The 14,734-nt window shown below is 36.7% G+C and overlaps 1 protein-coding gene across 9 annotated transcripts in view; it reads right to left on the minus strand.

Annotated features, from left to right (window-relative positions):
- Positions 1-14,734, minus strand: part of WDFY3 (WD repeat and FYVE domain containing 3) — a 279,105-nt gene that overhangs the window by 143,135 nt on the left and 121,236 nt on the right. For all 9 annotated transcript variants that reach the window (XM_047717875.1, XM_047717871.1, XM_047717877.1 and 6 more), the window contains 4 exons: positions 12,318-12,427; positions 7,309-7,470; positions 2,617-2,809; positions 724-910 (listed from right to left, as the gene is read on the minus strand). In XM_047717875.1, coding sequence (XP_047573831.1) covers positions 724-910; positions 2,617-2,809; positions 7,309-7,470; positions 12,318-12,427 — 652 coding nt within the window. The remainder of the gene's footprint in view (positions 1-723; positions 911-2,616; positions 2,810-7,308; positions 7,471-12,317; positions 12,428-14,734) is intronic.

Genomic DNA, 14,734 nt, shown 5'->3' on the forward strand with positions numbered 1-14,734 from the left:
TATATATATATATCTTATATATATATATATATATATATATATATATATATATATATATGCGCCAAACTGTATTCTGGGGAGTTGCTTAGTACTAATCGCAAGTAGGTTAAACTGGTATTAGAAATAAGGAGTTTACAAAATAGTGCTGCTTTAGAACAGATCAAATGATTTAAAAGTAAGTAATGGGCCAGGAACAACTAGTGAGACATGAGTATTTTCTTCTTAATAAATTTGCAACCAGCCATTTTCCCAGGATACGCATGAAACATTTGGGATGGAAAAGGGGGCTTGTGAAACATTTTGTTTTATATATACATTATAAGGTCTCATTCAATCTACATAATTATTCTTGTTATTAACTATATTAATAAACCACTGGTATAGTAAGAAATCCCAAAAATATAATTAAGCATGAAGAATTTACACTTTAGAAAGATGTCAGTTAGCTCATTGAAGCTCTTCTCCCTCAGCTACTGAAGAACAGATTTACTTCCACACCTAACCATGGATTCCACCAAGTTTGTAGCCTGCATTTGCAAGCTTAAACTCACTTTTTACACTCCACTGACAGATAGGAATAAAAAGAAGTGATTAAAGCCAAGGGGATAAAGTTGAATAAGTGATTAATTCCTTTTTTTTTCATAGCCCCAAACCATGCTGTTTCCATTGACAAAAAAGACTGAATACACATTTAAAATATATTCTTAAATTGTGGGGTCTTACCTAAGCAAGAGATCACAAAGGAAATTATATCCTTGCCATATCCGAAAATCATCCAAAAGGGTTTGGGAAACATCACTCGAATCTTTGAGGAAACAAGAAAGCCCAGCAAACATTTCAACAATTTCTAGGGGAGACAGGTCATCCGATTGCTGCATATTCTGAACACATGTAGATAAACATTCTTTTTCTGCAAAAATTAAGAATAAATACATATTATTTAAACCAATTGCTTAAGAAAATTTTTATTCTTAAATAAAAAATTTTATTCTCAATGAAATACTGAATTTTAATGTATCTATAAAATACTATAAGAAAAATGTTACACATTCTAAAAGTAAATATAAGACTTAAATTCACTGGAAAAGCTCTGTCTCTAAGTAGTAAACAAAGGGTAATACGGGAAATGTTGAAAAATAGTTGACATTATTATAGCTTTTACATCACACTTAGACGTTTTTCATTAAACAAAATGATTGCTTGCTGCCAAACAGTATTTTTGATCTTTTATGTTAGAATAGTGACAGGATGGCGGGGGGGCCAAAAACCTATCTTCTAAGTTTAAAAAGAAAAATCCAATCATTAGTTTAAAAGCTCAAATCGGAGTGAATATGGACCAATGAGATACAGAAATACTTCAGGAAATAAAATTTTTTCAATTATGTTTACACTGTATGTTACTCATTTAAAGCACAGTGATACCTTCTCACTGACTCTGGGGATTAAAGGCTTTCTAAAAAGATGATCTCCCAGCCACCTGCAGGCACATCTGCAGGCCTAGTCCAGTCTCCCCATCAGAGAGATGCTGAGCCTGGACCCCCAAGCAGGCTGTCACACACGCTCCTCACCTCCAGATGCTTTCCCAGCACAGGCAGTGTTCTGAGCTTTATGGAGAGGTGCTGGGTGGATGTGACATGTGTCACAGAAGCCCTCATGTAGCTGGGCAGGCACTAGGGTGTGAATAGAACTCATTTGTCCTTGTGGCCCCTTCTGATCTTTTATTTAAAGCAAATTTTTCACAAAACACTCATAACTTAGTATAGGCACAGAGGAGTGTGGGTTTGAGCAGAATCCGATTGACTGATGAATCGTGAACAAATTTAAGAACAGAGATGGGTTTTGAATGAAGCATAACTCACTGTGATTTATTAGTTGTTCCATGAAATAGAGTGTAAACTCTCAACATTTTTTTCTATTATCTTTAATGAAATTGATTTGTCTAAAGAAATCCAATGTCACATAACAAAAGCTAAGAAGATTTAACATGGGAATGTGGGCAAGAAGCATTTAATGACTGACTGATGTTATTAGGTGAGTGAACAAACGGTTGTATTAAAAATTATTTTGTAAGATTTTCAGGGAAAAAATATATAAGAAGTGAACTATTTCAGATGCTACACTGTCTCCTAGTAAGACATTTTAAAGGGTAATTGACACTTACATAGGAGTTAAACAGAATGCACAATTTCTCCTTAGTAACGATAAAGAATCTACCTAATTTCACTTATGCCCCATTGGCCAGCTACTTACCTATCTACTTATGAAATATCTTCAGAAAGGCTTTAAACTATAGTATCGCAAAAAAACTTTTTCCCCCCCTCAGGAGAAGAGTAGGGAAGAACAGGCTATGACACCAAACTGACATTATGATTAAACATTTATAAACAATGAAATTATTTCAACTCTTGTAGATATCCATTGTTTAGAACATACAAAAATTTCTTACATTTGTAATGTCTCAGAAATAAAAAAAATTTTTTTTTCTCCTGGCAAAGACCATTTTTAATTTGAAATAGAATCTTTGGAGAACTGAGAGATAAAAAGCAGTCTATCATCACATGAAGAAGAGAAAAATGAAACTTAGAGCACTGAAAATGAACATAAAGAAATATTCACCATGAATATACTTCACTACATTGACACTAAGACCATGACGGGATATGGTCATAAGGACTTCTCCAGCACTCTTCCTCCAAGGCAGGTTGTAGGGAGGGCACCATGAGGTTATTGCACTGAATAAAAGCTGGAGATCATCTTTTTGAGCCAGCTCCTCCGCCGGAGAAACAAAACTGCAGAGTTTCACTAAGATCTAAAGAAACAAAACAAATGTGTATTTAAATAAATGAGTGGTTGGGTAAAGGAGGAGCCAGAAGAGGGCTAGATCTGATTATTAAAAACTCTGAAAGTTCAGGGTTAGTATTAAATGATATCATTAAAGCCACAATGATGGGTGCACTAACTCAGGCAATGTTAAAAAAAAACCCTATAATTTAGAAGTGTGTTATACTAAGATAGTAAGCCAGACCTACTTTTATCAGCTTATTTAAAATTAACAACAACAAAAAAAAAAAACCCACCAAAAAAACAAAACAAAAAAACCTCCAACTCTGTTTACTCTCCTGTCTTCTCTGTGGTATTTTTCCATACTGACTCTGAAATGGAATAAATCAACAGTAACTTTCAAGATCAACATTTTGGTTTTCTAATCTGGTTCTTTAATTCGTAGGTTGTCATAGGTGAGATACAATTTTCTTCTCTAAAAAGGACAGTTTTAGGGAGGTGAAAAAGTAAAAACAGGTCTTGAAAAGTATTTTAAAATTGTTCCAATTTCTATACAGGTAGAAGGAGATATTACAATAACAAAATCATCTTAATTCTGAAGCATCGTTCAGTTATCTCTAGTAGCCAAAAATCTAAGGCTTGGCTTTCAAAGAAGATTCAAAACTTCTTAATCTTTGGAATGAGAACTTATTCCTTAATTATGATTTGCAGAATACAGATTACACTAGTACTCAAAGCACTAAGAGCCACTACTTTTAGAATTCAGCTATGGTTTCTGCCTTCAATGGATTTCTTTCCTGCTCATCTTGTCTCCGCATCAGAAGTTAACTTTTCTTCTCCTTGCTAAAATTTCTTTTCTAAATATTCAAAAATATATATCATAATGAACAAAGTAACTATAATTTATGTAAATTTTATTCTCTTCAAAGAAATGTGCTTCATGAAATTTGAGTATTTCAGCATCTGTGGGAAAACTGCTAAATATACAAAAAGTATTTAAAATATGTTTTGTCTGAGAAAGTTAGGTTTTTTACTTCTCCTATTTCCTTCAATGCAAAAATTTACTTAAATAGAAGGGCTTTCTAATTCATAGTTGCCAAATATAAGGAAGGGGGAAAAAATGACCAAGAATATAGAGAAATAAGATATTTACAAAATAGGTAAATACAGGCATTCCCCCTGACACACACAAAAATGCCTGGAGAAACTGCTGGACACTGACTTAATATGTGTAATAGGTATTATCTTTCCCCATACATATCAAATATAACAAAAAAAATAATATGAAAAAAAGATCATCAACTGCAGCAAAATATCTACCTTCAAAAAAGTACATCACTGATTATACTTTTCACTGGTTCTCACACTACCTTATGTGATTAGAGAAGTGGATGTCATTTCTCTAATTTGTAACATAAAAACAAACTTGAAAATAAAATACTTTTCTCCAAAACAAATCTTCTCAAAAATAAACTGGATTTAATTCCTTAAATTTGTTGATTTTTAAAATAACTAGGTCTTAATCTTTAAAGGCAAAAGGATTCTCAGAAATAATCTCCTGTAATCCTTTCATTTTATAGAATAGAAAACCAGTCTATATCTCATTCGCCTTCTCCTATATACTAACCATTTCTATTTGTAGGGACTCTGTTATTAAGTCTAGCCAAGTGTGGCAGAAAATAACTGGCCAAATCAACACAACAACAAAAAACCCACAAAACAAAACAACACAGTGAATGCCTACATGAACCAGTACCAATGCTAAAGACCCAGGAAACCAACTATCACATAACATAAACATACGATTTCATGTATCATAAACAGTATGTGTTCTGAAAACATTTGGTAAGTCTGTCCCCACTGGCATTCTAGACAAAGTGGCGACCACAGTGTCCAGTCTGTGAGGAGAAAATGAAATAAGAAAGTGATGCTAAAGGAGCACTGGATTAGGAGGTGGGAAGAGCCAGGCCCCCATCTCTGCCACACAACTGCTGTGGATTACAGCCTCAGCTATTAGTTTCTGTAATTTAAACGGAGAGTTTCATCCAAATTCTCGTTGAAGTTCCTTTTGGCCTTAACATTCAATGGTTCCAATATGCTGAAATGAATCTCCCATTCATTTGGAAACACCCACGGCCTTAAGATACAGAAAACATTTTTTTAAGTTTTAGAAGAAATCTTTGCTATACTTAATTAGCATTAAAAACACAAAATTCAGTCTCTGTTTATTGCCAAAGGTATTAATTAGTTCTTTAGAAGAGCTTTATTGAAATAGGTTTACTAGCCTATAAGCAAAGACTAACCCACTACATTCATTAGCAACGTCTTTAAGCAGCTTTAATTCCTATGGGATTTACTCCTTTGTTTATTCCCATTGCTTTTCTTCCAATCTAATTCAGGACTCAGATAAACATAACTTCTAATCCTATTTCTGCCATTTGCTTTCATCATCATTTTGTGGAAAAACAAAACCTCTAAAGTTATGGGATGCCTTCCAAATGATGAGATAATGGATGTTACCTAACTACTAGCAAAAAGTATCTAAGAAATCCAGTGTTCAATAAATATTTGTTGAATTAGTACTTTATTGATAATCTTGTCTTTTCCCCTTTTTTGTTGTTGTTTTTTAAGATTTTATTTATTTGAGAGAGAGTGAGTGCTCACATGTGTGCATGAGCTGGGGTGGGGGGTGGGATAGGGCAGAAGCAGAGGGAGAAGCAGGCTTCCTGCTGAGCAGGGAGACTTACCTGGAGCTTAAGCCCAGGACCCTGGGATCATGACCTGACCCGAAGGCAGATGCTTAAACAAATGAGCCACCCAGGTGCCCTGTGTCTTTTCCTTTCTAAAACCGCCTTAGTCTCCCTCTCTCTTGTCCCCTCATTGCTCACCCCTCCGCAAAGCTCTTCATCAAAGACCCCACTACCATGTATCCAGCCCCACCTTAACCACTGCAGATCCACTGTCCTCTCAGCTACTCCGAGGGAGGTGGCCCTGGTGTTGGAAAGAGCAGCAATCAAAGGGACTTTTAGTTCATGTCTACCACACACAAACCATCGCTTTGTGTTTTATTTCACTTAATCCTCACAAAAATCCTTTAGGTAGGTATCATTTTCCTGACTTCAGAGGTGAGAAATGTGCATCTTAAATTATGTAACTGCAGAGAACTGAATTCAAACAGGTGTGGTTTGTTTTTATTTTTTTTAACTGAAGTGATAACACGTTAACACAAAATTTACCATCTTAATCATTTTTAAGTATAGTGTTCATTTCATGCACGTTGCTGTACAACAGCTCTCTAGCACATTTTCATCCTGCAAAACTGAAACTCTACACCCACTGAACAACAACCCTTTGTTCCCTACCCTCTGGCACTTGGGAACCACTGTCCTACTTGCTAAGAGTTTGACCACTTTGATTCACAGAAGTGAAATGATGCAGTACCTGTCCTCTTGTGTCAATGTGGTTTTTTTGAACACTGTATTAGCCCATAGATAGACTGTATTCCACATGTGTGTACTCTGTTTTGAAAATTTTCTCCCAAGGAAGGATATTAAAATGACGGCCAGACAAACTAACAAAGGTCTACTAAACCCTGGTTAACTGCTAATGCTATTAAAGGAATAGCAGCAACAGCAGTAAAGAAGGACTTTATAAGCAGAGAGCAGAGGAGATGGTGGCAGCCACTAAAATAAACAGCCTTTTACAAGTGAAATATTTATAGGCTAGGAATTTCCTATATTTAGAGCAACAAACAGAATTTCTTGATATTTTAAGAACTATTACCCCAGGGGCGCCTGGGTGGCTCAGTGGGTTAAAGCCTCTGCCTTTGGCTTGGGTCATGATCCTAGGGTCCTGGGATCAAGCCCCTCGTCGGGCTTTCTGCTCAGTGGAGAGCCTACTTCCTCCTCTCTCTCTGCCTGCCTCTCTGCCTTCTTGTGATCTCTGTCTGTCAAATAAATAATAAGATTAACAACAACAACAACAAAAAAATTATTACCCCAAATTTAATATGACTGTCAACAGAAATTTTTCTTGCTTATTTCCTTTTAGAGATGTTATTGCCTTATCAAAGGATACCTTAATATTTGAATCTGTCCAGAGAAATAAACTTGTTAATGCCTCACTCCATTACTCCTCAAAATAAGTGTTCAGATTCAAGAAATATGGCAATTATATGAGATAAAGTCAATAATAAAGAGCATAGAAGGGGTGCCTGAGTGGTTCAGTTGGTTAAGTGTCTGTCTGCCTTCAGCTCAGGTCATGATCCCAGGGTCCTGGGACACAGCCCCACATCAGGCTTCCTGCTCAGCAGGGAGTCTGCTTCTCTTTTCTCTCTGCCTCTCCCCAAACTTGTGCACTCTTTCTAACTCTCTCTCTCTCAAATAAATAATTAATAAAATCTTAAAAATATATAAGAGCATGGAATACTATAGAAAATGGAATAGGCAGAACATCTCTTTGAGGAGTACACCTGTTTCACTTTAAACAGACTGGTATTGCTGGGCAGACAAATAGCACCTTCCACACCTGTACAAAAACTTTCTGGAGTAGTCCACGACGTTCTGCTACAGGTAGCTCATTCTGTGCACCTCCAACGGCCTCAGGCACATGTGGAAGGTCAAAAAACAGATATAAACATTTAACCAGGGTGGAAGGCACGGACATCGTTGTCATGCAGTCCACGGTTTTCTGGAAAACAAACCAATAAATAAGTGAATAAGCAGATAGACATGTAACTGTAACTGGTACAGCTAAGTAAATTCACAAATTTTAAGCCAGACGTTAAATCATTAACTTACAAATTTTAAGCCAGAAAATTACATATCAAAATAACTTCTTGAATGCCTGAAAATCTTTTAAAAATTACTCCATGCTGACAAATACTCATTTTCCATTTGGACAAGTTTGCTTTAATCAAAGATTGAGATGTATTTGTTATTTATTAAGTTTACTATTTATTTATTAAGAGGCAGAATGTTTCAAAGAATATAAACTGCGCAATCTGGAAAAAAGACACTTAACCATAAATCTGGGCAAATGAATTTTGCTGGACCTCACTTTTCTCTCCTATAAAACAGATATAATGCCAAGTAGGTCTCAGAGCTAATATAAGCATTATATAACAAACACGAGCTATATTAAGCACTACATTCTGTATTAGTAGTTGCTTGACCATGATTTTTATTCTTAAAATACATTCTTGAGGCTGGAAGAACACTTGAGGGATATAGCCATCACATACACACACACACACACACACACACACACACACACACGTATCTCTATATCATTTTCAACAATTTCTAAAGGAAAAAATTCTACCTTCTTGTTATGGTGAAGCTTCCAGTATTCTTAAGTATGCTATAATAATTGGCAAATTTTCTCATGGTGAAGTTTGGAATAAAAAGTTTTATCACGCTGGAGATCAAGAGCTGGCATAATCCGTATTAAGTTTCTTAGCTTTCTCATCAAGCAAGTTTTGAATGTGTAGGGTATGCCTGGCAGTGTGCTAGGAACGGGACATGCAATGACAAAGCACCCCTGCCCTTCAGAAGACCACAGTCTACTAGCAGAAGTAGGTTCGACTATGATTAATTTCTTAAGTGTAGTGATGACAGTACGCTGGCTAATATAAAGGTAATTATCAACACCACCAGGAACGGAATGGAAAAGTATAGGAATTAAGAGGGGAAAGACCATCTGGAAGATACATAGGAGGTTGACCTCTACAGTATAGTATGTTTCAGGAACCTGAGTCCAAAACTGTTAATTCCTGAAAAGCCACAATAATAATATCTAATCTTTAATAAGTGTTCATTATAAAACAGGCATAATGCTAAGCATTTTAATTACTCATCTATTCCTCCAACAACCCTACAAGGTATATTCTATTATTGTGTGATCCTGACTTTACACATGAAGCAGCTGAAACTCATGACTGACATAACCTGCCCTAGGCGACAAAGCCGGGTGAATGATCCCCACGTGCATATATCTGATGACCTATGTATGCGTATGGTCTCCCAATCTGGTTTGACTTTTATTTTCCTGGCACTGGAGAACCACTGAAGTGTTACAAACAAAGGAATAACAGAACCAGATTTCAGAAAATTAGCTGGTGGTAGTCTAGATATGTTAGATATAAAAGCAAGAAAGCCAAGGTAATTAGGAAACTATTACAGAAAACCGTGTAAGAGATGGAGCTTGAACTAATACAGTAGCAGGGTGATGAGAGGAGAGAGACTTTGCAACAATCCCTTCCTTGCAAATAAAAAACCAAAAACCAATAACCAATAACCAAAAAAAAAAAGAACAATCCCTTGCATGATCTGGTCCTTTTCTACACATCCAGTATCATTTCCTGCCTCTAAATATTTTAAAAACCCTTTGCTCTTCCCACTATGATTACTTCTAGTTATCCCATCTCCATATTTCTGATGTTCAGTTTAAAGTCTGCCCATGTCAGAAGCTTTAATTCCTCATCTTTCCTCCTACCCCCACTTACAAAATTTGTAACTCTCACATTTCACATTTCTATTTTCATAGCACTACATATACCCCCCATGACTGCATTTTATTTTTTTTAAATGGTTTAGTTTTTTTCTTTTTTTAAGGTTTTATTTATTTATTTGACAGAGAGAACACACAAACAGGGGGAGTGGCAGGCAGAGAGAGAGAGGGAGAAGCAGTCTACTGAGCAGAGAGCCTGATGCCGACTCAATCCCAAGACCCTGGGATCATGACCTGAGCTGAAGGCAGACGCTTAACCCACTGAGCCACCCAGGTGCCCCATGATTGCATTTTATAGTGTTATCTTCATCTACTCCATCTTTGTCATCTACATGTTGACTTAGGACATGTTTTTGTCATCTATGTTCCTCACCACTACCAACAGGAAATGGCAGGTAAACAGAAAAGCTAACTCAAAATATATAACCCTGAATTTTCTTTTAAAATGTCTCTTTTTCAGGGCACCTGGGTGGCTCAGTCGTCAAGTGTCTGCCTTTGGCTCAGGTCATGATCTCAGGGTTCTGGGATCCAGTCGCATATCAGGCTCTATGCTCAGCAGGGAGCCTGCTTCTCCCTCTCCACCCTGCTCATGCTCTCTCTCACTATCTCTCTCACTATCTCTCTCTCTCTCTCTCTCAACTAAATAAATAATAATCTTTAAAAACAGAATAAAAATAAAATAAAATGTCTTTTTCTAGTCAGGTTATTACTAGCTTTCCCTTTCCATTAGGCAAAATATATGACTACTCATTTTCATTTTATAACTGATAGACTAAAAGTATAATTTGGCCTCCAAACTAGTAATCGGCAACATCTGTAATTTTTTTAAAAAGTGATTAGGTTTCCCCTGATTCTTTTCTTACTCTTTTAAGGCAATCTGTCCATTTGTACATATTTAAGCTAATTCACATTTATTGACTTTCTAGTGTGTTAGGAATTTTGGTAGGACACACTTTTTGTTCACACTTGAGAAAGACAGCAACTACAGAAAATGTGATTAAAACTTAGAAATATTCCAGGGTGCCTGGGTGGCTCAATAGCTTAAGCATCTACCTTCAGCTCAGGTCACGATCTTGGGGTCCTGGGATCAAGCCCCATGGTGGGCTCCCTGCTCAGTATAGAGTCTGCTTCTCCCTCCCCCTCAATCCCTCACCTCCACTACTGTTCTCTCGCTCAAATAAATAAATAAAAATCCTAAAAAACAAACAGAACAAAACTCAGAAATATTCTAATGAAAAATGATTATTTTACATGTTATTCTAAACCAAACCAAATTTTGGTACAGTAATAGGGAGGCATTTATAGCTACCATCAACAGCAAACAGAACTGACATTTTGATAGTCTTCTGGTCCGGTCACAGATACATGGAAACAGCGGGCCTCTTTAGGAGTATCTAAAGGTTACTTGGAGTAAACAAACATCTCCATTTGCCTAGGACTCAAGGGTTGCCTGGGATGTGGGGTTTCTGAGCTAAAATCTGGGAAGTCCCAGGTACATCAGAGCAAGTTGGTCTAATTCCTTTTGTGATGTTAAGAAAGAAAGAAAACAAACAAACCTAAACCAGCAAACAAAAGAAAGAAACAGATCATTCTAAGGGAGAAAAGTCCCAGGGCTACTACTTGAGGCTAATGACTATTGCCAGGATATGGTTACTAAGGAATATGCACTGTTTCTACTGTGGCCTGTCACTGTAGTATGACTAGTGTCACACCCGCCTTTGTAAATCCCATTATTAAATGATGTGAGTTGTTTAAAACCCCCACTGTAATTTAGATAATAACCATTCTCAAGACTGGCACTAACTTTGATAGGTAATTCTACTCAGAACTGTAGAAGGTTGAATAAACTTTCATGCCCACATCACAGGCCAAGAGTCAGGCATCCAAACAGATCATCACTGAGTAGATGCAACACAGATCATGGCAGATGTTTAAAGGTGATTGGGCGGGGGGAGTGGCAATCTCCAGAATAAATCAAGTGGGAAGGGAATACATATTATCCTGAAAACATCAGTATTCCCCTATTTTCCCATAAAGTTAAAAGAATTTTAAAAGTATTTTCCATGTCATTTATTCCTTATTAGCGAAGTGACATCAGATGATTCTTCTAAGGCAAGTGTTCTTGATATGAGGAATTTGAGAAAGAAGACAGATGATCACAGGGGAAGGGAGAGAAAAATAAAACAAGATGAAATCAGAGATGGAGACAAACCATAAGAGACTCTTAATCTTAGGAAACAAACTGAGGGTTGCTGGAGGGGAGGAGGGGTTGGAGGGATGGGGTGACTGGGTGATAGACACTGGGGAAGGTATGTGTTATAATGAGCACTGGGTATTATATAAGACTGATAAATCACAGGCCTGTACCCCTGAAACAAATACATTGTATGTTAATTGAATTAAAAAAAAAAAAGACTGGGGGCGGGGGTAGGGAATAGGGGTGTGATAGCTAAACGGTACAGGGCTTCTTTTTTGGGATGATGGAAATGTTCTGAAATAGACTGTAGTGATGGCTACACAACTCTGTGAATATATTAAAAACCACTGAATTACACAATTGAGTTAAATGGGCGAGTTATATGGTATGTAAATTACATAAAAGAAAAAAGAATAAATGTGTTTAAAAAAACTTAGAGGGGGGTGGAGAAAGAAGGCAAGAGCCCTAACATGGGTCACAGCAGCGTTGGTCTGGGCCACATGGAGCCAGAGCTCCGGGCTACTCGCCTACAGTCACAGGATTCCAGCGCTGTACCTGGCACACTGTGCACTGCTATCATGTTCCACGTGTGTTATGACATGACAAAGACAGAAAATGCTATTCAAGTTAGGCATTCCCTCAGGTATAAAATTAATAAAATAGAATTCTCCTCATAGAGATGTTGTAAGAAGCATGAAATAACATGTAAGAAGCATTAGAAGAACATAATGATTATCATAAAATCTTAATTAGATATGATGATAAATTTAATCTCACAAAATTCCATGAGGATAAAAAAAGTTATCAAACACAAAAACAAAGAACTTACCTGACCAGAGGATGCTAACAAATTAATTGTTGTCAGTAGCATCCAACCTCTACTGGCTTCTTCACTCTGATTGATTTCTAGGAATTGGACTATGGCCCGACTTGCAGCCTCTATAAAACCAAAGGGAACCCATGAGGTGGGGGGAACATCACATATAAAGAGGTTCTTCCTTAAAACCTGCCCCAAAATGATCATTTACTACGCACGTGCTTTCTATCAGCACAATTACATGCTCTGTGTAAAATACGTTAAAAAGAGCAATACTTTAATGGTATATCTAGGCCCTTAAATCATATCATTATATCAATACAGAAATGGAGAAGTCAACCTATGTATTTTGGGGACAACAAAATCATGAATCAGTCAAAAAGAGTCATGAGAAAGGTAAAATTTGAGCTAAACGTACCTGGAAAACAAGGATATGTTTGTCTAGGAAATGGGAGGGAAGGCAAGGAACAGAGAAATTAAAAGCAGAGTATTAAAACAAAAGTGTAAATAGAAGATTGAGCCTAGTAAGTAAGATCAAGACAAAGAACTGTAGTAACACTGTGTTAAAAGTCTACAAGAGCTGTTTGAGGATTAGAGTCTAGCGTCAACAGTAAAGCCAATTTATGAGGGTAATCTAAAGGCCATTGACTTTCTGCTCCATAGAAAGCAAGTGTAATTTCTTGAGCAAAGTAGACGATGAAAGGATCAGTCTAAGACCATATATATATATATAGAGAGAGAGAGAGAGATAGATGTACAGTGGTGATGTGCAGGACAAACTGGAAGGGCAGAGATTCTGGTGGAGGTGACCCAAATCAGTAGCCGCCCCAGTTGACACACACGAAGGGGACCTGAACAACTGACAGTGGGAATAATGAGTGCCACGCACAGAATAGTGTCGGAGGAAAGAAAATTTAGTCAGTTATGGTTTTAGAAGTAAGGGAAATGGGACCAATCCCAAACCATGTGCTTAATTTCATCAGCACAGAGTTCATTAATGTTTCTATCAATGTAAGGGATGAGTTAAAGTGTCAGAAAGTAAGTCTAATCTGTTCACTTATCAAAACCAACCTGATAGGTTGCTAGTGTACACTTCACACACAACATAAAAATGCAAAAGGTAGAATAAATAGAATTTAGGTTGCCTTTGAGGTTTTTTTTTTCTTTCATTTAAGACAATCAAGATAAATAAAGTTTTTCATTAAATAACTGAATGAATACAAGACTTACATAGGATACTGTGCTGGGAATATTTCATCTTTGTATACTTCCATTTGAAAGAATATTTTAATACAAAAAATTTTAAATAGCTCATTTTTACCAAGTCTTACTGTACAACAAACTCTCTCTCTTTTTTTTTTTAAAGATTTTATTTATTTATTTATTTGACAGACAGAGATCACAAGTAGGCAGAGAGGCAGGCAGAGAGAGAGAGAGGAGGAAGCAGGCTCCCTACAGAGCAGAGAGCCTGATATGGGGCTCAATCCCAGAACCCTGGGATCATGACCTGAGCCGAAGGCAGAGGCTTTAACCCACTGAGCCACCCAGGTGCCCCAACAAACACTCTTTTAAGTACTTGAAGATTTAACTCATTTAATCTTTATAAGAACCTTATGAGTTATTTTCTATCATTATACCTGTTATAGTAATACAAACTGAGAGACAGAGAGGATGAATAATTTGCCTAGAGCCACATAGCTAGTCAGTGACAGAACTTATATTCAAATCCAAACTGTCTAGCCTATAAGAGATAAAGATAGTGATTTAAAAAAAAAAAAAAAAAACCTACTGGAAAAGAGGGAAGCCAAAGAATCCTAGCTTATTTCTAATATTTCAACATCTTAAAAATGTTGAAATTATTGTATTCATATTTTCACTGATTTATACCCTCTCGCCCCCTCTAGAAAGTAAATATCATGGGAGCACAAAGACTCCTTGTCTGCCTTGTTCACTGTCAATCCCTTGTACGAAGCACATCACTGGCACTAGGTGGGTAGTCAATACGTATCTGTTAAATGAGTGAATAAATCAAGCTAAGGAGATCAAAGGAGGGCACTTTGAGCTCAACTTGTTACAAACATCAAGAATGTTGGAGTTTACTATGGAAAACAGATTCCTGCAGGTTCTGAGGAGAATAATACTACAAAGAAAGCAAAGTTAATGTTTAAAGCTAGTTAAATTGTGAAGGTCTCAATAGAGAGGGGAACAAACAGAAGACTCTCACCAAAAAACATTCTTTAGCAATTGTGGTTTGAGATCACTGATAAATACTGATCTGCAAATTCTTCTTGCAAATCTGTAATGGGTCAGGTTTTAACGCTATATTACATAAGCTCTTTCCTTGATAGGAACTAAATGCTTGTGTAAGGAAGATGACTCCTTTCCAGTAAGTAAAAATTCTCAAAGGCTGATATGCTGTGCTTCCATTT

Source organism: Lutra lutra, chromosome 2 (genome assembly GCF_902655055.1).
Source record: "Lutra lutra chromosome 2, mLutLut1.2, whole genome shotgun sequence".
In the NCBI taxonomy this organism is placed as follows: domain Eukaryota; kingdom Metazoa; phylum Chordata; class Mammalia; order Carnivora; family Mustelidae; genus Lutra; species Lutra lutra.